The sequence below is a fragment of the Anarhichas minor genome, unplaced genomic scaffold (assembly GCF_050575085.1).
Source record: "Anarhichas minor isolate MPS153535 unplaced genomic scaffold, ASM5057508v1 ptg000017l, whole genome shotgun sequence".
Classification (NCBI taxonomy): Eukaryota; Metazoa; Chordata; class Actinopteri; order Perciformes; family Anarhichadidae; genus Anarhichas; species Anarhichas minor.
This window is the reverse complement of record NW_027466463.1, coordinates 10,636,338-10,662,670: the sequence shown is the minus strand read 5'-3', so window position 1 is coordinate 10,662,670 and position 26,333 is coordinate 10,636,338. Positions and strand designations below refer to the sequence as shown.

At 41.9% G+C, this 26,333-nt stretch overlaps 2 protein-coding genes across 3 annotated transcripts; both read right to left on the bottom strand.

The window, feature by feature from the left end:
• Positions 1 to 588: 588 nt before the first annotated feature.
• On the bottom strand, positions 589 to 13,217 carry LOC142951728 (vesicular glutamate transporter 1-like). The gene is made up of 13 exons (XM_076093476.1): positions 11,901 to 13,217; positions 5,930 to 6,182; positions 5,275 to 5,393; positions 5,063 to 5,177; positions 4,862 to 4,949; positions 4,408 to 4,494; positions 3,670 to 3,806; positions 3,180 to 3,329; positions 2,901 to 3,033; positions 1,961 to 2,071; positions 1,626 to 1,753; positions 1,110 to 1,179; positions 589 to 932 (listed from the first exon to the last, which is right to left on the bottom strand). Exons 1-13 carry the CDS (start codon positions 11,960 to 11,962, stop codon positions 658 to 660), a joined length of 1,728 nt encoding a protein of 575 aa, XP_075949591.1. The 5' UTR covers positions 11,963 to 13,217; the 3' UTR covers positions 589 to 657.
• A 3,529-nt stretch (positions 13,218 to 16,746) lies between these two features.
• On the bottom strand, positions 16,747 to 26,301 carry LOC142951725 (sodium-dependent neutral amino acid transporter B(0)AT2-like). 2 transcript variants are annotated; one of them, XM_076093468.1, is made up of 13 exons: positions 24,757 to 24,774; positions 24,493 to 24,568; positions 23,623 to 23,836; positions 22,829 to 22,986; positions 22,355 to 22,475; positions 21,926 to 22,101; positions 20,622 to 20,732; positions 20,284 to 20,525; positions 19,910 to 20,093; positions 19,608 to 19,809; positions 19,147 to 19,306; positions 18,851 to 19,013; positions 16,747 to 18,542 (listed from the first exon to the last, which is right to left on the bottom strand). In XM_076093468.1, exons 3-13 carry the CDS (start codon positions 23,834 to 23,836, stop codon positions 18,315 to 18,317), a joined length of 1,959 nt encoding a protein of 652 aa, XP_075949583.1. In that variant the 5' UTR covers positions 24,493 to 24,568; positions 24,757 to 24,774; the 3' UTR covers positions 16,747 to 18,314. The 2 variants fall into 2 exon arrangements, with proteins under 2 accessions (XP_075949583.1, XP_075949582.1); XM_076093467.1 differs by lacking the exons at positions 24,493 to 24,568; positions 24,757 to 24,774 and adding an exon at positions 26,134 to 26,301.
• Positions 26,302 to 26,333: the final 32 nt, after the last annotated feature.

Sequence of the window (26,333 nt, the reverse complement as noted above, 5' to 3'; positions counted from 1 at the left end):
GCTTTTAAAAGTGTGCACATTAAGGACAAGACTTAACATTGGTTTTAGGAGAAAAAGCTTTCATGGTGTGAAGACCATGTAGAAAACCAGTTCAGGTGATTTGACCTGTTTTAACTTCAGTGGAGGGGAATACTTTTGGGTTGCCGAAGTTCTCCAACAATATATGATTTGATTTAAAACGCAATAGTTTTTTTTACCAAAATACAGAAGTGCGCCAAAGGATTTGTAACTATTTAAGTGAGAGGCATACAAATGAAATCCTGTCAGATAATATATGGAAATGTCTACAAATATTAGAGTGAATAAACACCAAAGAAAGCCACAGCAGGCCTAAAACACAACCGTCCACCGAGGAATATTGCAGGGAGGGTGATGAGTCCTAATACACTCTTACTTAGGTTGTCTGTCACACAAGGTACACAATTGCACACACAAACACACATTTTACATTTACTAATGTCTTCACCTCCACTGTGGAGTCTCTTTGGATTCAGTTCAGTTATGATAATATAGTCAGACTTGCTGAAAAATGGTCCGCTCCCGCATTCACATTTTAATCCACACTTTCAAAGTTCTTCATGCCATCGGGTGACGCTCCACGCTGTTGATGTACTGTTTCTGCCTCACTGAAGGCTATGTGCAGGAGGTCTGCAGGTTTTATGTTAACTCTCGGCCCCTGTAATTATTGGTTCCTGGTTGGACATACTCCTCAGTTTTGTCCCAGTCTGAGACCCAGCCTCCTCCTCCCCCCATGCCTCCGGCTCCGTTGGGATCTGCTCCCTGGTTCATGGCTCCGTAGCCTCCCCCACCACTTGTGCGATACAGCTCCTCTGTCTCGTTTGCGAGCTCGTCCTCATCCAGGATGCCACATTTCTCATTACTCAGCTGCTCCGGCTCTGCCCAAGCTTGCTTCTCTCCAGATGCAAAGAGGCCTGCAGCCCGGAGACATGATCAATCCGTAAGATACAGAGTTGTTGCACAGTATTCAGGCTTATGACAACCAAACTACAGAAGATTGCATGAAGAGCAATGCACAGATTGTGCCTTACTTGAACGCTCTAATGCTCCGGTTCTGGGGAAAAATGAGTGAAAACAGAAGTCATACACACCATAGAATATAACACCTCCATAATGAACAAGGGAAGCGATAAGAAACACTCCCTGCCACTCCTCCCGCGTCTGTCAAAGTAGAGTGAGAGAAGAAAAAGACATTATGAGCAGGAAAAGAAGCACAAAAATAAATGTAAGTATAAATGAGCTTATACTCGGAATACCTTTTACTCCCGTCAATGAAACTTGTTGCTCAAACAACTTACTTTAGATTCAACTTCTCCCGTGGCTGCGATTGAGCTACTCTCAGTGCAAATTTAAATTGATATCGGCTCCTCTTAAGTCATACATTTCTCCCTGTGTGACTATCGGACATGCAAAATGGTAAAATTCTTTCTGAGGAAGGGACACCTGCTGTTGATTTAGAAACATTTTTATGACCAAACTGAGTTGGAGGTGCACTGTTTACATATATGAGGTCATGCAACATACATGCTTGTGCCATAATCCATGGTAATAAGAAAAACAAGAACATAAATGTATTTTTGCATGTATTTTACAACACGAGCCCTCACCTTATGCTTCGTCATTGCGCCAACAATAAGTGGGCAAACCATGCCAGACAAAGTGCCCACACCGTTGGAGATACCCATGAGGATACTAGCATATCGTGGTGCAATGTCCAGGTGGTTGACATTGAAACCTTACGAGGACAGATAAACACAATATTAGCACATAACTGATAGGACAGTTATATGAGCACAAGCTCTACAAATTTAATTTTTGTGGCTAAAAGGTTAAAAACAAGTTGATGTCCTCTATGAAAAAGAGGGGCTTATTGATATTGATGGGGGCAATGTAGATGCATTGACACAAAATGTTACTACAGTAAGAATAAACGTGGTTTCACCTGAAATTGCAAAGCCAGAGAAACCCACAGCCAGGACCAGGAATGTGATTGCAACAACCTTTGTATGAGAGAAGCCCACCACCAGCAGCAGGGTTGCCTCCATCCCGAACCCTGATGTAGACGAGCGAAATAGAATCAAAACACGGAATGAGTTTAACTTGTTAATGGAAAACATTAACTACAAGGCAATAGTTCTGGTATTTTGAAGTGGGGTTCGATAAGGCACTTGTCTATAGTCAGTGTGTGATTCTTTTAGGCGAGTCTTACTTTTACGTAAATGTTTTGCTGCTGCCCCCTCTCTACAGCAGTGCACATTGCTTTGCTCCTGTGCTGGTACTGTTGTCTGCTTGTCTACTGTCGGTCAGCTGTACACTGACTATGGATAAGTACCTCACACAACCCCACTTCAAAACACCAGAACTATCCCTTTAAGTCTCAATGCAAAATGCTCATTCAAGTCAACTTAAGTCTGTTTTCTTCATGCCTTTCTCTTCTGTTTCATAAAATGCTGTTGACTGAACAGTAACCTTTCGTTTGCCCAGTACCGACAGCTTCCCACAAAGGGATATGTACAGTGTATACTTCTCCATTTCACTTTGCTATCGATTTCTCTGTAGTTCAAAAATAGCCAGCAGAGGCAGGGCTTCTGCTTTACAGTGAGTCATCATTTCCCTTATGCAGCAACTCTTTTCTCACTACAGCTGACTAAATACCGTAGTTAACCTCATAATTAGCCAATAAGCTACTGTTTCACATGAAGGAACCAGCCTTCTGACTAGAAAAAATAAAAATAAATGTTTTTATATCAGATATGGCTACAGTTTTAACGTCTTGGGGAAACAAATTGCTGCTATTATTAGCACAGCAAGTGAGCTACATTTATTGTGTATTACATTGTGTATGCATTCCCCTTTCTGAAATTCTAAATTTGCTTTCTTACCTCCACAGTTCATAAGTTTCCTGACGTTAGTGGTGGTCATGATTTGGTTGGAGCGCAGATAGTCAGCAAGCTGGCCACCAATGGGCACGATGATGGTCATGACAAGGTGGGGAAGTGCAGAAACCATGCCCACCTGCAGAGAGATGAGACAAAGAAAAGAATATGTAAAAGGCTTTCTAGAGCTTTTGACTTTCTTCAGTAGTTTCATGTTATTGTACATATGGCAACATTTGTTCCTGGTGCAGCACACCGCACATAACCACATCTGGTTTCTGTTACCTTGCTGATCTCAAACCCAAACACCTCTTCGAAGTATGCGGGCTGGCTGATGAGAAGCAAGTAGAAAGTCCAACTTCTGCAGAAATTTGCCACGATGATGGCATACACTGGCATGGACGTGAAGAAGGCCCTCCACGGCGTGTTGAATTTCTGTAACACAGCAGAAATAAGTTACTTATTTCTGTGATTTTGTCATGGAATTTTAAGCCTCTGACTTGTTTCTCAAACATAAATGTACAGCTGTTTTAGCAGGATTAATGACCAGTTTTGTCTAATTGATCAAATATTCTTCTTCTTATTAGAAATGGCTCATGACGATGTTTGACACCCTCTTAAGCTTCATCCAGGCTAACTTGTTTACCATATAGTAGATAGTGTGAACATATCAACTCACATTCAGCTGAGGGAAATGTAAATAACAGGGCAGGCCACATTAGTACTGTGTTACAGTGTTTGAATCATGTTATTCAAATCTATTCCATGTACTGACCGTGATTGTATGTTGGGACGACTCCCCAATGCTTTCCTCAATATAAGTTCTCTCCTCCTCAGTGATGGTGGGATGGGCTGCTGGACTTTCATAAGACACCAGGAACCAGAAACAATACCACATGATCCCAAAGCTTCCTGTGGGGAGGAAGAAGACAAGCAGGGGGGGGAAAAAGAAAGAGCAATGTAAGCGTCAAAACTGGAAAGAAAGGTCATAAAGAACAAGGAGACACATTGACTATTGCTGCTGCCTTTCTTCAAATTTGGCACAAATGTCCACCTGGAGTCAAGGAACTGATTGGATTTGGTGTTCAAAGGTCCCTGTGACCTCACAAAACACATTTCATTTTGACAATTCCACACAAATGTCTAATAGTAGAGTAGAATTATGAAGTAACGACCATTTGGAGAGACGTGGATGTAAACTGTAACATGACTGGACTTGTTTTTTTCTGGTTCTCATATTTATGGTGCTTGCCTTTTGCGGTCTCCTGGTCCTGCTTTCAGTATGTGTCAGTATCTACTGTTACTTCATGTTAATGCATAGTTCTTGTCACTAACTAATAACTGTAGGACTCTGCATGTTTATTATGGCAACAATCACATTGTAATGTATTTCACTACAAAGACAATGTGTAGTTTCCCCAAGTTATAGTTTGGTCCGAAAAAAGTAGCCCCAGTGTAAAGCCTCTATATTTCATTTTGTTTGCCTCCGGCCAAAAGGACAAGGGTCTCTTACCGTAGACATAGAAGACTGATGACCATCCTGTGTACTGGACCAGGATTCCAGCTAATGGCATGGCAATCACAGCCCCAGCATAAGAACCTAGATGGAAGAAAACAATGTTTAGGGCTGCCATTTGAATTATACTCTGTCACTTACTTTGTCACGTAACCGCTAAGTCCATACAACATGTCAAAAAGTCATTCATTGTAGGTGTCTCCAGGACCACAGTTTGCCATGATGACACACACACACAGACTCAGAAGGTGAAAAAACAACACCAGACACACGCTGTTGCAGCTGGTAAATAGTGAAAAAAAAACCGTTTTCTTTAAATTAGCTAATGTATTACTTTACTAACCGTTTCAGTTCTAACTGTGGCTTCATTAAACTTGCAATATGTGTCTCTTAAAGTGACAATAAACATCCCTTGTGTAAAGACCGAGAGAACGGACACAGACGGACTCACCACAAAAGGCTGTCGTGGCCAGGCGACTTCTTTCAAGAGGTGGGGCCCATTTCGCCCAAATGCCGTGACAGGCTGGATATGAAACCCCCTGTGGGATAGGGAAGAAATTACACTATGCTCAATGTTTTCAATAAAATGGAAATGGAAATCTATCTTGTTACCAACTGATTGTGTTTATGAGCAAGCTACAGGGTCAAGCACCTCCACAAGTCCTTGACATATTCTGACAAGGATAACACAGCCAAAGTGCATCCGTGCTGCAGCAGGGATGAGCATGTTCAGGAAAGACGTGGCCACTATAGCAAAACCAAACACTCTGGAAGAGGAAAGAACAGAGACAGGAAGAGACATTCAGTGTGTATACTAGAATATACAATTATCCCTTGCATACAATAAATAGTGAATTAACAGACCTGTTTGCTGCAAACTTTTGACAGATGAACCCTCCTGGGATTTGGGTTACTATGTATCCCCAGAAGAAGGAGCCGTGAATCATTCCCACTGTTTCTGGATCCCAGTCAAACTGAGCTTTCTGTTGGGACACACAGGGGCGCATGCACTTGAATTAGAGTTCAATCCCTAAAATGCACTGAGGCGATCTGCACGTGTATGTATATATGTACCAGAACAGACAGTATGTAATGCTGGTCATTAGATTAAGTGGGATTACAAGCCGCAAAACTGAAGGGAGAACAATACAAATATAGAAAAGAACTCATGTGATTGATTCCTGTCCCCCTGAGGCATATGCCCGACCGTTGACCTATCACAATATTCCCTCACAATAGCTGTCAAACCTTTAACTCTGATGAATGACCCCACTGACTCCAACATTGACTGACAGTCCGTTGTATAAAATGTCATTGTTTACTGCACAATTTACATTTCCCTTAAGCGTAATTAAGAGGCCTATCTCAAACTACAAAAGTCAGAGGAATCCACATGCTTTAGGTGGTATAGTGTGTTTCACCTAGCATGTATCTCACACATAAATAATAATCTGGAAACACAATGATATTTATTCTGCCTTGCTGTTGTAGACTTCACACCTCATCCAGTGCCACTCACCACTATGACCTCCTTGTTGTCTCTGAAGACGGTGTGGCTGTTGACCATGCTGACGATGGCCACGCCCAAGTTACATCGGATACCAAAGGAGATGCAGAAGCCAAAGCCCGAGAGGATGGCGATGATGTAGCGCCGGGGCAGGCCGAAGCATGTGCAGTCCACCACGGGTATCTCCTTCTCCTCCACCAGCTCCGGCCGGCCCTCCGCCGACAGCTCGATGGTCTCGCCATTTTCTTGCTTCTTCTCAAGAGCTCTGTTCAGAAGGGAGAGGAAAGTGAATGGAACATTTAACATGTAAAGTATTGTAGTTTAGACTCAAGTCAGCCACACAAACATACTGTCTGAAGTACTGGTGAAGTTGAGAAGTTAATTTTAATAGTTGAACTTTGATATAGCCTCAATCCTTGTATATCTATTTTGTCAGCTTGTGATTTGTTTGACATGATTGTCTGGGCTATCTATCAGTTGAACTATCTCAACTAATCGCAATGTTGAATAGCAACCCTTGTCCTATCAAGACAGAAAATATACACCAAAACACACTGACATATGAGAAAAGCACCAAACAGTCAGTGTACAGTTTGCTGATTCACTGAACTAAACAGCTATTCAAAGAATGTTTAGAGTGCCAGCCCTCAAAAAAGGAAACACATTTAGTTTACTTTTAGATTTTTGTATTAATGATTTTCTCTTAGAGCAGCCAGTCAGTCGGTGAGCAAACCGTGGTTTTCCAAACTCAGAGAGAACAGATGTTGTTCTGAAGGGCTTGTAGACTGACAGCTTGGCTCGATATATAAGATCTTTCTCGCTGTAAATTTGACTGGTAACTCTAGCAATCTTAACAAGAGACAGTCGGCACAGTTATCTGTCCACCACTGGAGCTTGCTGACATAACTTTGACTTATCCTGTCTTTTTAAGGTATTAATAAATTGGGTATTATTGAAGACATTCGTCTCCTGACAGAGCTGGCAGTGAGAGTTTTAAAAAAAAAACGCCTCATCCTGGTGCATCCAAGCTCCTCTTCTCCTTCCAAACAAGGTTAACTGCGCTACTCCTTTCCTGCCACATGTCTATAACCTGTGTTCACGTGGTTGCTGAGAAAACCCTGAGAAACCATGACCTCTGCCAGCCTCCAGTCTAACAGGCATCAAATATGTATCTAAAGGCAGCAGGTCATCTATTAAACATGCGCAATGCTGAGTTCCCAAACAGACTCAAGCACGGCAGGTCCAAATGATGGAGCAGAGAGCTCCTTTTATACCACAGCTTTATTTATTGTACATATTTAGTTTTTCATACATATATGTAAACGTTAAAAGCAAACATCCCTGCTGCCTTTGTCTGGTAATTGTAATTCACAGCCACCATAGAGAGAAACATACATACATGAGAGGACATATCAGTCCACTCAGCCCTGCAGCTTTCAGACAAAGTACAACACCCAACAGTGCAGGGCATGAATAATGCTGGGATGGGGGGATGGGGATGTATTCTATAGACTATTATGTTTTACAGCTGGTTATACAGGACAGGAAATGGGACCGGGATCATGGGCTTGAACTTAACCACATTTAAGTGTATTATGACTCGCCTGAGCCACTAGGGCGACCCATTAATAACAGTAGCCTACTACAGTGGCTACTGTGAGCATTCATCGTGGTTGGGTTGAAAAGCCAACAAACGCACTGAAATTAAACAATGTTATCTGTGCAGTAGGTCAGTGTTTAATGCTGGGTCCAACTACCACGGACATTTCAATGCTGTACTGTTTGGCAATTTTGACGTTCATTCATTCATTCAACCTTTATTGAAACCTTGAGAAATCTTCATGGGCATGTCATGCCCTCATTTTCTATGATGTTGAGAGTGTAATTAAAACAAAATAGGACACAGTTAAAAACCGTCACATTCAAGAGCAGAGTAGTTTGTAATCATGGTTTTAAATTGACCTTTGTGTTGTAAAATGTTCCAAGTGTGTGAGGCACAAACACCAAAAGCAGTTTTCCCAACTTAAGTGTTTGCACGCGGGACTTTAAGCTGTCTAGAATGAATAAAATGTATCATGCCATGTCAAAATAACTAATCATAGCTTAAACTATTACATTGCGTGTCCAGCCAGAGCCAGCAATAAGTGATAAGGCACGCGTCAAAAGCATGGAAGTAGGAAGTAATAGATTACTCCTTTGGTATATGTGCAGCCTCTATTGGTTTCAGTTGGCCACCATGTGTCAATACGTCATCCGGAGTTGAATGCATCAGTGTGGTACATGTGGTTGATGGGATCACAGTGAATCTCCGTTGCATTATGACACTGATCCAAACGACGGCCAAACCGACACTGTGACCACTTCATGCTTTAACAGGAGTCTCGGGGAGTGTGTGACGCACTCACTGACCAGCAGCCAATTGACCTTTGGTACTGTTGGACAACTCGGTAGAGAAAGTGAAAAGTCCTCACCACAGGATGCATTAAACTGTGCCATACAATATTTTCATAGTGGGCATTGAGCATATAAGCTAGTTTACGAGCAAACTCCCTTGCTTACCTTGTTTTTCTTCTTATTTATTTACATTATCTATTTATTTTCAAGATTGTATATATATATATATATTTCTTTTTGATGTAGATGTAGACCACTGGGTTCAACACCCATCCAAAATCTCTTTGTTAGTGCAGAAAAACACTTTTTAGGTGCTGCAAAATGTCAAGCCCAAGGACAAGATCACTCGCGACACAAGCCTCATTCACTTTTTACATCCTGCTTATATATAGGCCTTCCCAACTAATTCAGAATGGAGCTTTATTCTCTCAGTTGTGTGCCGTGTCAGATTTAGTTCCTCTGCATACTCTAACGAGCCCTGTCCTAAACCACAATGTCACCACTCTATCGAGTCACCGGGGACGAGGACAAGAACAGTTCTGAAATAGCAGGCAAAGAAAAGCACCATGATCTTTAAAAAAAGCCATTATTGAAGCTCTCTAGCATCAGGAGATGTACTTCCCGTGGAGACTTATTAATAACATTGGATATCAAATATTAAGCGAGAAAAAGACTGATCTTTGTATTCTTGCCAACAAACCTTATCAGAGCGGCCCCCTAAAATCAGTAATCAGACTGGGAAAATAAAAGCTACACAATTATAAAACATATTTGCTTTATTAGTTACTGTAAGCAGAGGTTCTAACAGTCTCCGACACTGATCAAGTATTTATGATTCTCACTCTTGAATTATTAATAACTTTGGCTCTCTTGGACTATTTTTGTCTGGGCGGGCTTCTGTCTTCATTCTTCCTGTCTCCTCTTCATCTGTAACCCTTCCTTTTATCGTCAACTCCCCTGACTCACGCGTCGTCTCGCACACAATTCGCAACATTTCCTTCTTCTTCAACACCAATTTATTTCCCAGTATCCAGAGGATGTCCACATGGAGTTTTTAAATTCCCTGCAATACAACAGCCAACACATAGCACATATTGTATCTGCTGCGGTGACTTTTCATGACTGACCCTGCAAGAAAAGCCGTTGTAATCCTCACAAGCTACACCTGACGTTCTCTCCGTCGCACCTGTCACACCATGAGGAAATGTTTGGGCGCTTCTCTGAACGGTTTTGACTCAATAAGAAAGGTGCTCAGTTTTGAATCTGGAAAGCATGCAAGAAAGCTGCATTGACATGAGCTATTCTGCTCAGTGAGTATTCCTGGTTATGTCTTAGTTAATCTTTTAATTCATACGTCAAGGACAAATGTCAGGGCAGGTCGACAGCTTGGTTCACAATTGAGTCAACAGCTTGGAATCATTGATCGGATAAAAGAGAGTCAAATAACTGCCGTTGATTGTTTGAAAGGTTGAAAAGCTCTTCGTGACACCACTACGAAGAATTGGTAGTGAGAATGTCCACTGTGGGCTGTTACGCTGAGGTCACACAGAATGTGTACATTTGGAGATCAGTTGCATTAGCTCAATGAATTCAATTCTGTAGATTTGCTGAGAGACCACATCAAAATGATATTTGAGTTACACTGAGGGCTATTCATATGGAATGAGATGCTGGAAGAACTGAGGGGAATTGCACAGTATTTATTTTAAAATATTTATACAGAAATTAGAGCCGATTAATCTATTAATCAGTCTGCAACTATTTTGCTAATTAATACTTTTTTTAAATGTTAAAATCCAAACATTCTCTTGTTTTAGGTTCTCAAATGAGGAACAAAATCCGTTTCCCCATGTCTTCGCATTATACTAAATTGAATAATTTAAGGTTTTGCACTGATGGTTATTTGCAGCCCTGATATAAATAGCTCAATGACAGGAGACTTTGAGTGGGTTCTACTTCAATGAAATCATGCTTCTGTTTTGTCTCGACTTCAGGTGATTTAAATAAATATTGTAAATAGCTTTATAGACTAAGAAAAGACCATAGTTTAGAAAAGGGCAGAGATAGATTCAAAGAATACAAGAAATAAGTAAATAGAACTAACGCAACAGAGCTGATTTTATAACTCAACTATAAAGGAATACATCGGCTTTCTATATGCTGTTGACCGGATACAGCTCCATACATAAAACAAAGAGTCAACACAGCAATGTGTGTCTGTCACTCTGAGCGGCCGTTAAGCATGTTGCGTGCAGAGAACAGCGCGGGGGAACAGGCCGGTGCGCGTTACGCACGGCAGCAGGGCACCACCTGAACACGTGCGCTCAACGGAAATGAAAGTATAGGCCGACGGGCTCTCTGTCGTGGGTTGAGTTGCCTAATCCTGGCTGAGATGCCCTGAGGGGACTCGGTGACGAGCTATCGGGCTACTTAAGTAGGGAGAAGAGAGAGAGAGAGAGAGAGAGGTGTCCAAGGTGTATGGCCTGATGGTCTGCAGGGATTTACGTGGGACGACAGCTTGGACGAGCAGAGGCTATTTCTGGAGAGGAATTAAGTGTTTAGACGCCACATCAAATCCCGAGAGGAAGAAAGGGAGTTCATCAATACCTTCTCACGTTCAGATATCAATCACTGGCCAGACTCCTCCTGACTACCTGACACTTATTCATACGCTTTTTTTTTTTGCCAACAGGAAGTTTGTCATAACCACCTGATTTCTTTCCGCATGTGTCGTGAGAGTCTAAAATGCCACATGAAGAAAATAAAGGAGAGATTTCCTGCCACGTTCCGCCCTCGGTCCATCATCACAAGTTCTCGGCTTTTGAAAGCCTTTCCTATAAGTGAAGGTTAATGAAGGTCCTCTTACACGCACTGTTCCATAATGACAGGTGACACAGAATAACAAGGCCGCACATCCTGTTTGACATTAAACACAAAGTCACTCTCATTCAATTGGGTAAAATAGACAACCTTATCAAATAGACTACTTTGTGTAAGGGGGGAAACTGGAACACAGTGTTAGATAAACCTCCACATATAACCGTGACGACACTTCCATCATTTAACAATGTGACAGCACTGCAGAAACGCCGGGGAGAAATTAATCCAGCTATTGATCCAACGCCTCGTTTTTCACCGATACGACAGTCTTCAGCCTAAAATGAAACTTAATTCTCTTTGATTGTTTCTCTGGGCCAAAGGAGAAACATTCCATAGCATTATGTATTTAGAAACAATATTTGTCACTTTTTTTTCCCCCATCAGCTACTGCATGACAGCAGTTGCTTACACGGTGATACATTATGTATGTCAGTTTCTTATGTGACAGATTCAGTAGCCTATAGAGGGACAGATGTTGTGCCAGGGCATCCAAACCCGCTAAACCAGGCCTCTGGACACCTTGATCTTCAAAGGAGCAGTTTGCTTCTTCTTAAAATCAATTCCTCATAATAAAATCAGGTTTTTAATGTAGACGGTACTCAATATTAATTGCAAAAGATGAACTTTCTTTTTTTTAACATAAGACAATTACGCCTGTAGCTTTTTAACACGTTCTTGTTGTAATTTGTCCCAGACAGATTTTACATACCCGTATATTTTCCCGAGAGTCTTGGCTGCCACGACTTTAAACCTGTCCGGCCGGATCTCCATCCTCGCGGCTCCTGGATCCGACCAATGTGCACTATTTGCACGCTCCCGATTGAGCGCACAGCCTTCTCCTCTACTCCCTCCGCCCTGTTCTTGTCACTCTCACATAAAAAAAATAAATAAATAAATAAAAAAACTTGATTTGACTTGATCGCTAGACTTCTTAGCCTGCAGTTTCCTGTGCACCGGAATCTGTAGTCAGCGACACTGAGATTTAATCTGCGTCAACTGCCTTTGTATGAATTCAACCGAGCAAACATTGTTTGTCCCTCTTTTCCCCCCAGAGTTCTTAAATTAATGTCCAAATGAACTTCCTCACACTCGTTTGGTCTCCGTTAAGGTTCAGAGCGCGCTGAAAGCAACTTTCGAGAGGATTCGTGGCCAAACGGTGTCTCTGGCCGTGGTCCTGAAACCAGATTACCGCTGCCTGCGCGCTAATCTCTCCAAGTGTGTGTAGTGAGTGGAAGGGAACATGTCACTTCCTTCCTTGTAGCCAGCCGGGCGTTTTAAGCACTGACTTTACAAGCGGTGTCTATTCTTGGAGCGGCACAAGACTTGAATGGAGACAGTTAGACTAAACACTGTCCGATCGAAGCAGTTCTCAGGTATTTATAGGCGGGAGGGGCAGGATGCTCCTGGGACGCTGCCATGTTTCCTGGGTTGGATTGACGATTATTTGAGTTTAAATGACCGGCGATTCTTTAAAAAAAACAAAAGAAAAACACTATATATCAACAGGAACAGAAAACAAGAAAAATGGGATTTAAAAAAACGACAGGTTGTAGATTTTGTGGTTCTACCTTCTCGTTTTAGCAATATGTCCTGTGCGTCATACCAACATTTCCAAGAAGCTAAATAAAAAATGAATAGCAGGGAGCTGCTTTCTCAGAGCGAGCTAAGCAAACAAACATATAGACCAACTGATATAGAGATGACTGTATATTGAAGTATCCGAAAGGGATAAAGAAAATGGACCAACAGGTCAGTTAAATATTTACATTATATTAGTGACGTGCAATCTATCGAGAATAAAGTCTTTAAAAGAAAAATATAACATTGCAGCTTTGTGTATTTCCCCTTCTTCCTACTGCAATGTGTCATCTATAAATTGGTTCAAAATGTTACTGAATGCATAACCTGATGGACTTTCATTTTTTTTTATCATTGCGTTGGAAGTGGTGCACACGCCATTTTTTTATTGTGATATCTTAAACCTATGGTGTAGCTGAGTCTGGTATAAAGGTCCATGAAAGAAACAGGCAATAGGCCGTTATTACAGAGGACATCATGACATCACTGTAGGAAAATCCCAGGTGTAAATAAAATAATCAATGATGGCTTAGTCCCATTTATTGTGCATGCCGGCTCACTGTCAAGGATAGAGCCACCATTCTAATTCAATTGTATAGGGATTGTAATTAAAAATGAGCAAGACAACATTTCGTTAATAACTGGACAGTTTATTTTCTTTCTAGTACCATACTGGACGACTACTGAAAGGGTGGCCGGTATTAGATAAGGTGCAGGAAAGATCTAGTTTAATGTAGCTATGCAAGTGTGCATATGACTGCAGTTTATACATTAGGTTGTGATGCAAAGGCAAATGTTTGGGGCAGATTTGGTGATGCGTGTGTGCAGTTAAAGGGCAACAGGTCAGGAGGTCTATGGTTTAACAATAGTATCTGACAGATTTGACAATTGCAGCAGGTGGTGGATATACTGTACTTCTGCTATCACATCACAGGACTCTCCCGTATATTCTACCAACAAATGCCGCTGAAGAAGTCCCTTAATTTCTAAAAGGGTGGCGTATGTGCAAAGTCGTTTGCCTGCAAAAATGAAAACTTTGATGTGTATAGATATTGGAAAACAACATGCACATTCAAACAACAACTACATTCAAATGTCTCGCACCGCTAGCTAAGCATTCGACATCAGATACAGCTCTTCTCCAGGTCCCTTGCTGATATAGTTCTCAGGGAGTGAGAGGAGAGGAAGCGGGGAGGGAAGGGCATGGCAGAGGGAGGAGGAGACAGGCTGGGTGGCACAGAGATGATGGATGGAGTGTCCGAAAGCGAGCCATAACCAGGTCTCTGCACAGCTACCGCACTGGAGCCAGCAGAGGCGTAGAAAAATACGGGGGGATGGTCCATGGGGTCCGTGGTTAAATCTGCAGGCAGACAGATACATAAGGAACCGCTCTTGAAATTTGTAGATATTTAACACATTTGCTGTTCGACTATTAAAGCTACACATCATTTATGAGTGCCTCCAATTTACAGCAAAAGGAAGGGCTTGAGTTCCAGGAAGTAATTTTGCAAATCCATGAACACATTACAGCATGCTGAATAACCCAGCCTGCCTGTGATGCTCTACAACAAATGATACCCAAGAGACGAGAGAGGAAAAAGATCCGATGTTGACAGGGCCAGTCTTCTCTCGGTGTCTGCTGACGAGGAGACTGTATTTCAATCTTGAGCTTCCTTTTATCACTCTGACAGAGACGTTTCTATGCTCATAGCTGTCACTTTTGTTTTCTCCGCAGTAGTGCCACTTTGTAGTGAAGGCACATATGATATCTTTATTTTTTTTACTGACAGTCCCTGCAGGCAATGCGATTTGGCACCAAGGGGCTGCATTTTCCTCAAGTGTAAGATCGAAAGACGCTCTAATGCAACAAGAATCTAATAAAAGTCTATTTATCTACCCGAGTCATCGTTGAGCTGGGTGTGCAGGTACTGGTGTTTGGTGTAGAAGTTGTTGTAGATACAGTACACTGCAGTCATCAGAGCGCAGGTTCCCATGGCCGCAGCGATGAACAGACCCACTTTGGCGTTATCTTTGTCTACACGGGCATCTGTGGAGGCACAACGACCATCAGTCAGACTTTTCACACCCAAATTCTGTGTGTGTGTGTGTGTGTGTGTGTGGAACAGCTCTGACATTGACATTGTGCACGCCGAATATTTGCAGTTGCGCTAAAAAAACATTTCTTTGAACTGCACTTACACGTTCGCTTTGCATTCAAGTGAGTGGTTTCCTCTTTTCGGAGTAGGTCTCGTATGTGTGGGGCAGGAGGAGGAGGAGGAGGAGGGGGGGGGGGCTGCCGGGGCCTGATGGCCGTTGATCTCCTGCTCGGACTGCAGGGTACTCTGGGAGCTGCTCAGTGGAAACGCCAGCAGCAAACAGAGAACTGCAAGGACCGCCATGAGGCTGATCCACTGATAAGTCTGCAAGTGAATATTAAGACACTTGCAAAAAATATAATCAATGACAACAATAGAATTTGTATCTGAATGTTTTCTTCTTCTTTTGGTATATACATGCTTTCTCTTGGCTGCTAACAGGACTGGCTGTGGACTTTAATAACAGTAAAAACAATATCGCAGTTGTTTTTCATACTCCACAGCTTGTTGTTCATAGATATACTTTCCCAGTCTATAAAAAAATTTACTAATCTCTCTGTACTATACGCACACACAAAAACACTATCACTGTTATTCAAAGGCTAGTTTTAACATTTTAAAACTGATCTCATCATGAGTACTTACCTGAGGTTGAAGCGAGTAGGTTGTGTTTCTCTCCGCCTCTCTGGCTGACTGATGTGAGGCTGCATCCAAGACAACTGGCCTCCCCAGACACCTAATATTTCCAAGGGCACACCTGAGAGTACTCTTCCACTCACACATACACACATGTAGAAAATGTAAGTGTTATGTTGAGACGGACAAAATCTTTCAAAGGCTTTCCTTCAGCAGCAGTTCTGCTTTGGCACTATGTTTTCTATTCTTTGAAATATGTTCACGTTGAAAAGATAAACTGGGGAGAGGGCCGGGGTTGCTTGCTCGTAACAAGTGAAATCAGATTTTAGGTTTAAGTTACTTAAATTACAACAAAAGTTGTGGTGAGGGGGAAAAAGAGCAATCGAACCAAATAAGCTTAAGTTGAAATGTTTTTGCAGATCACACAACCTGCTGGAACACAAGGGTATTAAGCAAAGAGATGCTGACATGAGTGCAACAGAGCTCCCTGCTGACACATAAATGTACTGATTCAATCTCATGATTATGAGGTCCCAACTGCTATTATGCAAAAACTAAATATCTTTAAGATTTACAAATATTTCTTTCTGTTATTCAAGTTTGACAAATAACAGAATTCAGCAACCTGAGGGATTCTCAGGACAAAGAAATCAAATGTTATTTTATTGTCAAAATAATGAATCCACCCATTTACTGGTAATGGATCAGACGGATGCCAACCTGCCAATTATGTTTATAATCAAGAGGATTTTCCCCACAGATGCACAGACCTATATTTCACTCTGTTGATGGAAACAGATAAAACACACACACACACACACACACACACACAACCTCTACTTGTTGTCCTCCTACACAGCTCTTCAGATGTTTTACCTGAGCAGAAGTCTTGACATACTTCAACTCTCCCAAGCAGATAATGGTGCAGATGGGCGGCAGCACTCAGCAAGTGATGGAAGTAGGTTTTGGTGGAGAGCATGTTTGCAGAAATACTCCACAAAGTTGTAACTATACACATTATTAAGTATACTTTTGAAAGGAAACAAATGTCATAAAAATCATTTTCTAAAAATCTGGATTTTTTGGTATGAATACAGATGTCAGTCGAGGGGTCTATTTGAAGCTAAATATAGAAGACCATTTAACAAATCAATACTTAAGACCTTGTCGGGTAAAGTCTGAGCCATGTTTGAATTGCAAGCTTACGCCACGTGTCAAACAGCAAAGATTATTTCAATACAGTCATTCTGAAAGAAAGTTTTTAATACAATTTCAAATATATTACATTTTATCACAAATTCATTTTATGCAGACTTGCAGACTACATGAACGATTAAAAAGGGACTTTAAGTCTCTCTGGTCAGCCTGATTAAATGTGAAGGCACTTCACTTTGATACATATACACACACACAACAACATGAGGACGATTCACGCCGACAGTAAGCCACTGAAAATGGAAAATAAACTACACCTTTGTTTTCAGAAAAATGACCTCGAGAAGACAATGATGACCAAGCATTTAAGTAAAAAAAAACCCTAACCCTAAACACATTACTTCTATCTTACACTACACTTAACTCTGATGTAAAGGAGTACCTTTGTGGTCTGTGGCTGCATCCAGCCTGTTTAAGTCAAACATGCAACTAGTTTCCTCCTAAACCTGAGCTTAACAAAAAAATGTATCATCAAAATTTCTAATTTACAAATAAAAAACAACAGAAAATCCCACGCATTTTCAATTACATTTGTTCATGAAGAATTTCTACAAATACTTTATACATATTTACATTACAAGAGTTCACCTTAATATTTGTACCATGCCATCACTTGACAAACTTTTTACCAATAAAAAAATGTTAAAATAGCAATCGCCACAAAGCTAAAAAACGCGAGTGCTCTGATTCAGTGTAGCAGCAGTTGGATTCCAGGTTGTTTGGACAGAGAATGTTAACATACGGAACATCTGGAGTATGAAATGCAGTGAGCTGCTGCAGACACAAAGCATACCTACAGCGTAATATCAAACTGTAGAACCGAAACAGTGACTCTGGTGTTTGTTTGAGCTGTATTGAAGAGCACTAATACCGTACCCAATAGCTGCATTTAATCTCAACATAGCTGAGTTTACTCTTTCCTGACGTAACAGTCTCATAAACAACTGCAGTCGATTAGCTCTGAGGAAAATATGTCATCGTGGCAAAACAGAGCGGATACATTTCCTCTCTGGCCGTCCTGATTATCCTCCACTGAAGTAACATCCAGCGACAGCACAGGTGCAGCTCACGACGAGACAAACATGTGCTGCTTCACACACAAGTACGGTGATGCTGCCATTTTCTGGTATTTAATTCAGGCTCAGCTGATTTTCACAAGTCACAATCTTAAGCACAGCTTAAAGTAATTGTCATAACAATTGTAACATTCACTGTGATGTAAAACAGATTACAAAGTTGGATCAATGGACAAGTGTCTACGGCTAATAATGAAACTTAAGACACAACTCTGTAACAATTAACAGTCATTGGAAATGCTACCTTGTGTTACCAAGCAGCAAGAAATAGTTTATTCCATATTTTCCAAATAACACACTTCTTTTAAAAGTTGCACTTGTTGAAGCAGGTTTTTTTTCAGTATTGTTCTTTGGGTATTTTGGAGAAAAAATAAAGTGGAAAAGCTTTTAAATATTAAAATAACCTTTGTCCCACTTTCCCACCAAAATCGGTGAGATTCAATTGTCCTTTAAAACGGCACACTGAAAGTTGGATTGCGTGCCGATGGTCCTTTTCCACCGTGTAACGTCATGTCCGTGTGTTTAGGAAAAGGTACTCAGTTCTGACATGTCAGTCATCGGAGTTTCACAGTTGTCATTAGTGCTAACAATGCGGTACTGACCGGTCTCTGTACCTCTGGTTGTTTGCTTTGTCCTGTCCTGCAGAACAGCATGGATGAAGGCCACTGGGACGGGCATCACAGCAAATATGATCAGTAAAGCCAAAACAGCCAGAGCCCAGCCTGGGTACTCCAGGTACTCATCAGAACCCTGAAGAAAAAGAAATCAAACAATCACTCAAAGACTGAAACTATTCTGCTTCACATATTCAATGTGAAGGAAGAGAAACACACCATCAACTCCTTCCTACAGGTTGGGAAGTACCATGTGCCGTAGTTTTTAAAGGCCGTTTGCCTTAAACATGTCTTACTGTTAAGATGTTTTCAGACTCGACTGTACTGAACAAACTCCATAAACAGAACTGCACCAGTGCAACATCCCATCTTAAATAGCTTGGTTTCTTTTGGGCATTAACACGTTACGGTTGTATTCTTTCCATTCAATACAATTATCCATACCTTCTCTTGGTTCCATGCCAAATACATGGGGCGTTTGATGAACATGCGAATGGTGGTGGCGCCCAGCAGCCCCAGCATAGCAAGCAGGCTGATGTATTTCCACAGGTACTTGTAAATCACATGGGGACGCCAGCCCAGCATCGCCTCAATGTCATCAAGGAACCTTCAGGAACACAGAGCGGGAAACTCTCACAAACACATTTTTCAACAAACTCTGATTAGACTCGGAAGGAAACGGATTCGTTGACATTTACATGGAATTTAAGCTTTCTAGAGATAAGACAAATAGACCTCACCTATCAGCTCCATATAGCCAAGACACGCTGAAGGTCTCAAAAGCCACCACAATGATCAGGGGCAGAGTGGCAGAGTAATCATCGAACATCATCACAAAGTAGTTCCCACACCGCTGGGTGAAGAGCAGGCCGATTAGAAAGCCCAGGATGCAGCTGAAAACTGCAACAACATCAACATGTAAGGGTGAAGCACAATTTACAACAAGATGATACATTTGTGGATTATCCTGAATAACTTCAGAAGGTAAATGTATTCATTTTGCTCCCTCTCTGCTTAAGGTGTCAGTATGTAAAAGACACCAATAAAGATAATCTAGTGAGGTAAGACATTACTGTCCAACAGCACTTAATGGGAAACATACAGTTCTCACTGACAGAGTTGTTTGGAGCATTTAGCAAACAGTTCCATCTCCCTTTGATAAAAAAAACGTGATGGCCGAGGTGAATAAAAAGGCGCTTACTTGTGAATTTGGTCTTGTTGTTGGCCAGAGTTTTGAAGCGGTCAGTGAGTGGGGCGATGATGCCTTCCATCGTGCCAAACATGGTGCTGAGTCCCAAGTTGAGCAGCATGAGGAAGAAGAGCGCCGACCAGAAGGGGCTGCCAGGCAGGAGTGACATGGCCTCTGTGAAGGCAATAAAAGCTAGGCCTGTGCCCTCCACTCCCTGAACACAAGCAAGAGTGCCAGCTTTGGCTTAATGTACAGTACACAAAACACAGGAAAGAAAGAAAGCATTGACATTCGTCCTAAAACTCAATATTTACCTGCTGCATCTCTTTTTCCAGGTTACAGTCTGTTAAATTGCCAGGGACCTTATCTCCATTCTGTTTATACCAGTCCCTGTAGTCCTCTAGAGCCACAGAACCGGGATCAGAATAGTTGAAGCTTGGCATCAGGTTTGTGTCCACATTACTGCTGAGAAACTGCTCTGATAACTGCTTCATATTACTAAGAAAAGAAAAAGACAAAACACAACTGTAAACATGCAGTTCATGACTGAGTTAAATAAAACCCAGAAGAAGCTGTGGTACCCGTCGTTAGCCAATAGAAAAACGACATGTCGGATGCTGCTGGCCACAGAGGGCATACCACAGTCCGTGCCGTTGTGAGGGACAAATCTGTTTTGATTAAAACATACCTGGCCACACATGCCAGGGCCTTGTCTTTGGCGCGGAAGCCGAGCACAGCAAACACCACCAGAGAGGCGAGCAGAGATGTGAGGAAGTTTATGGTGGCGACGGTGAAGGCATCACGGTGGCAGTTGTTGTTCTTGGGATTGTAGGAGGAGTAGGCGATGATGGACCCGAAGCCAAGGCCTAAAGCAAAGAAGACCTGCGTGGCTGCCTGCCGCCACACCTGAATGTCTGCCCAGATTTCCAGCTAGGAATGCATAGAGGGAACGACAGGTGCGTCAGGGAAATATTCATATCTGCCTCGCTTTTCTACACTTAAACCTTTTGCATTTTATGCAGGTACCTTGGGGTAGAACATGTAGGCGATTCCATCCAAGGCCCCATCCAACATGAGCCCTCGGACGAGGAAGCAGAACAGCACCACGTAGGGGAAGATGGAGGAGAAATACATCACCTAGGAAGTGTCAAAGAAGGATTATTACCACAGACGTCAGTCAGTTGGTCCTCTTCACGGAGTCCACTGTGGACAAAACGTAGTTCTCAGAAACTGCGGGAGCGTGAGCCGCAGAGTTCATAAGCGTGGTACCGTCTGACTTCCATTGCTCCTTAAGTTGTGTTATTATGGTAAGGATGGCGAATGGCATTACCATGGCTTTGCCTCTGCGACTGGTGTTACTGCAGTCTTGAGAAGGCAGGACTGAGCAGAGGGGGATTCAGCTGGTTGTAATCTGCAACCACACCACTCGATGCCACCAAATCCTACACACTGTCCCTTTAAGTGTAAAGCCCGCTGCTTGTCATACACTGAACATGTTGCCTTTGTAATAGAGATGATTAAGGCAGTAATTGTGTGAAACACCTGACGCGAGACTAAGCCGTGTTAAACTTCCTCTCAGATATTAGCTTTAACTCGATCAGTAAATCCTTATTTCCACACCAGTGTGTTTGACCCAGGCAGGGTTCAATTACTGTGTTTGTTAAGTAAACATGAACCACCATTTCGTAACACAAATGTCACCTGATAGAACTTTAGTTAAAAGCTTTGCTGTTCACTATAATGTATAGATCTACAACAGGCTGCTGTGTTTGGGGAAAACAAACAAGACAGTATTAAATAAATGCTGATTTACAAAACACCAAATACTTTAAGACTTACGGTCAACGCTGCTACCTAAACCAGACATTCCAGAGAGATTACATCACCCGCACTAACCCTGAAACCTAAGCCCAACACATGACGGGGATTTGACCAAAACAAAGTAGCACAGGATACAGGTTTTTTTGTTTTCCATCAAGGGCTTCGCTTCACATTTAACAATTCGCTGCCTGGTCCCCAAAGTAATCGCTGTGATGGTAATCAACTTATTGCCACGGTTCAAATTGAATATTGTCTTTAGTGGAAACAATTAAACATCTTCCTAATATCACACCGAATATTCCCAGCACCATTTCTAACTCAAAACTGTAAATGTTCTACGTAATAACTCGTCCAGTAAGTGACTGGAAAATGCTTCAGTCCAGTAGTTACAAAGTTCAAAGTTCCTGATAATCACAACTCTACTGAAACATCCGAGAGCTGTTCAACGTAAGCAAAGCTTCCTTGATAGTCAAAGCAACAGTTGGAGCCACAACAGACCACACGGTTACCTTGACAGAGCTCTTGATTCCCTTGAACATTCCCAGGCACACGACGGTCCAGGCCGCCAGCAGACAGCAGACAATGTAAGGGTTAAAAGAGCCCGTCTCATCGATGGAGTCTGTGATATCCAAAGCCTTGCGGTACCAGAAATACGATGTGGGGGAGCTCTTCTCACATTCCTTTACTGGTGTTAAAAGAAAAAAAAAGAGGATCAATTACTAGTCTTACATGTGACGCAAAGCAAATACATTTACAATTTTAAATGCTGTTTAGATTCCTTAGGACGCAAATTCAAATGCACGATAGTTTTTGTTTTGTTCGTCGTGTTTTCCTTGTGCTCCAACTGCATTTTGTTGTGCATCCCTGTGTTGCACGATGACAATAAAGGATCCTTGAATCCTTGATTCAGTTTTTTCACCTCAATGTTGTGTGTTTACCTGTTACATTCCCCTCTTTTGGACACTGTTCCCAAGGTAAAGGGTACTGGAACGAGTTCCCGAGATAGAAAAGGCTCCACGCGAGGATCACATTGTAGTAGAGGGCCACAAAGAAACACACCTGAGGACATTTGAGAACAAAAAAATGATGTTTTTAAGAGTAACTGTGCCATTTATCATACGTCAGGAAAGGTGAAACAAAAAAGTATCTATATGGTTGTGGTGTCAGTCGAAGAGATAAAAGAGAAAGAGGCCGCGTGTTTTAACTAGACAGATGATAATGCAACTAAAGTCTCTCTGCAATTACTTCATAATTATTTAGTAAAATTGGATAAATTTGCCATTGTTTCCTCATACAGCAATGTGCTTTTCTAGACGGTGGAAAAATTACTGACTGGAGCACAAAAATAACACCTGGAATACATTTCCCATCATATAGTGAACAATCTAGTAGTTTAACAAACAGTCTCTTACCACACAGCTGGAGTAGCCGATCCCTGCCAGCCTGGGGGAGATGTACTTCCACACGCCGATGCTGCCCTGTCGGATGGCCTGACCGGCTGCCAGCTCCAGGAAGAACAAGGGAATGCCCATGATCAGCATCAGCAGCACATACAGGAGGAGAAAAGCTCCTGAGGAGAAGAGGGGACCAAATGAGCATCTTCAATGGTTACCCAAATTTAGATGGTGCAAGCACGCAAGTTATTACCAAGCATTTGTATGTAAAATAAGACATTCAACACCCCCATATAGCCAAAATAGACTGATCCTTTGTTTCATAACCATCTTCTGCCACTGTGCCAATATGACTGAGTTTGACAGTTAAAAGTCAAACTTGTGGCTGTCGGAACCAAAAATCGATTCATTCGTTGTGGACTGTGCAAGTATTTTTCCGTAGAGATAACATAGTTTCCCCTGGCAACAGATGTGAGGCAGATGTTGGAACATCAGACTCCAGAGCAACAGTGTTCAGTGCTGTTGACAGATAGTTAATACATATAAAAACAAACTTGTTAAAGTGTGTGCTGCTCATTTGGAGGCAGGCAGTAAATGCATTTACATGCATGCTCTTTCTGGTACTCTCTCTCTCTCTTTCATCACATGCTCGCCCTGTGATGACGACGCTGACTAAATAAGCTACTCTGTACGCACAACATCTGTGTTTAGTCCCACGGGACCCAAAAAGGCCCCAATCCCCTGAAAGCCATCTAACATGGACGACAATAGTAATAGTAATAGTAATAGTAATAATACTAATAAGTACTCACCCCCTCCATTTTGATGGCACAAATATGGAAACCTCCAGACGTTGCCGAGCCCAACGCTGAATCCCACCTGAGCCAAAAAATAGTCTATTTTACTGTTCCATCCTGTTCGAGCGACGGGCTCAGACGAGGCCGGCGGGCCGTCCTCGCCAGCGTAGCCGTCGACCTCAGTGGTTGCGGTCTTGTCATCGTCTGTTGGCAGGGGCTGCTTCTCCATCTAACACAGGAGGGGCCAAAAGACAAAAAAAAGAAGAAAGACAGCGGTAAGAATGTTGAACGTGAAGGAGCACATAACCACTGCATTACTGTGTCTGATCATCCATGATGACCAACACAGTTAGTCTTGATTCTTTATAGATTCATGGCAACTTTTCTTCAGCTGAAGAATTGTTTTTTGGGATGCTTCACAGTCATGTGTGGTGTACCTCAACATATTTACTCTGGTGCGGTGTGTGTGTTGCCAATATATTAGGTACACTTAGCTTAAACTGCTGCAGTCTAATTCAACAGCCCTGTAATCAATCCTACCTGCATTGATATCTTCATGCTTTATGTAGTTTAATGTGTAATTTTGGAGGCTGTGGTTGTGGTGTTGATGGGTTGAAATGTGCTAGAATAGAACGTGCTTCCAATCATTTGTATTATCGAGGACTTGTTGCATGGGGCAATGCATTAGACTGATAAACTGTCTTCTAAGTGTACACAACAGCAGCCGGCAGTTATTTCCTAACATCACGTCCAAGATACTATCAGTTGTAGCCTCTTCGCGCGGTAGCTGAAGCTACAACATGCTTCGCTTACACCCCCGACCGTCTGTCTTTGTCTCGACTCACTGTGAACACAAACACACACTTCTAAATAAACCAAACTGACCTTGTCACGAGGTAGAAGAAACACCGGAGATGGCAGAAAACGGAGAATGTCGGCAATAATGTTTAAGTCTTCCGTCCTAAAAAGAGGAAACGTGCTCGTGTGGCTGCTGCTCGGTCTGTCACTTTGTTATCAACCACGTTGCGAGCGGCGGAGTTACTCTTCTGTTTACATTTGTCAAATGAAATGCAACACTTTGATGCCGATATTTAACTCCAACTATAAAAATATATAAAGTCAGATGAATGTGTGTTGGAATTCTCTTACCGCCCGCGTGTTCTCGCGGTTTATTGGTGTAATCGTGTTTTTGTTTCTTCCGCGTGAAGAGAAGTATGGCTTACAATAAACCGCAGCCCTACGATGCAGACAGTGCTGCTTTCAGGGACTGCAGGACATTTACTCAAATCAACCAATATCCCGTTGCGAGCGACTCATAGTTATTTTCCTTAAACCAAACTATTAATTATCTATTATGATCTATAAATCTATTAGTCGTCTACAAAATTATGTGAAGTATTGAAACGTATCCATCAGTTTAATGGAGCTAAAGGTGAACATCTTAAAATTGCTTCTATGTTCAACTAACCATCCAATCCAAGACCTATGTCTAAAACCCCCAAATGTATTTAATTCACAGATAAAGAAAACAGCAAATTATCACCTTTGAAAAGCTGCATGAAATCAGTGAATGTGTGTCTTCTTCAAATTAATTACTAGAGAAAGTACTCAAGTAAGTTCAAGTAAACACAATGGTGAGCTGATTATGTACAGTACTCAAGTAAAATATACTTCGTTATTTCCACCATTGCTATACATCTGTAGGGAAAGGGAGCTAATGCCCAAATCGACAGCCATTTGCAGCTTTTAGCTCGTTTTAAATAGTCCTATCAATTCAGTCCCAGCGGCTCTCATTTATACAAGAGGAGCATGAACGCAGCATAAATCCAAACAATGATCCTCTTAAAAATGTAACCTATTTTCCGACAAGTGTGACTGATGCTGCCAGGCTAAACCCCCAGTTTAACAGTGGAATCGAGGCCCCACCGTTCTTTCATCATTTGTTGTAGCATGGATTGTCTTTAATTGACATGGCGACAAGTTTGATGGAGTAAAGTTTAACCATTTGATCTAACTGTTACGTTTCATGGATTGTCAAGCATACCACGTGGAAAATATACACTTTCTCCACCACACCTGAACACGTTTTTATTATTACGCTCAGATATTCCCTGTTTCAGTTCAATTTTAGTTCTGGAAAAATAAACAAAAGGCGAGGCTGATGCAATAGTCGCTTCCTGTCATCGGGCATGGTTTTCTGTTAGACTGGAATAATTTCACGTCCTTGAAAATATTCATTTTTAGATTCAGCAACATTTTACACTACTTTTTTTTTCATCAAAGTTATCAGTCCCATTTCCAGTATTCATCTAAGTTAACGTTGACCTGGCAGTGTCTCTGGACTGCACCGCATAGTCACACACACACACACACACACACACACACACACACGCTGCACATGCCACGTATGCTTGTTTTGGGGGCAAATACAACACACAGTCTACAGTCACAGTCACTATCAACTTATTATTAAAGTATAATACATGCACTTGGAACGCCGTATAGTTGTCAATAAGTGAAAAATACCTTGTGGTATGAAATGATAGAGATCCTTGAGAATATTCCAATGTCCTAAACCCAAAGTCAAGTGGTTCTTCACTTGCTTGCTGCCACTTCAGCCGACTCCGCCTATCTCCTCTATTGACGGATAAAACGGAGGCTTGCCCACCTCCAATAAAGGACTGTTATGAAACTTGACACCCAACTTCTTTCAACTCCATATGTAT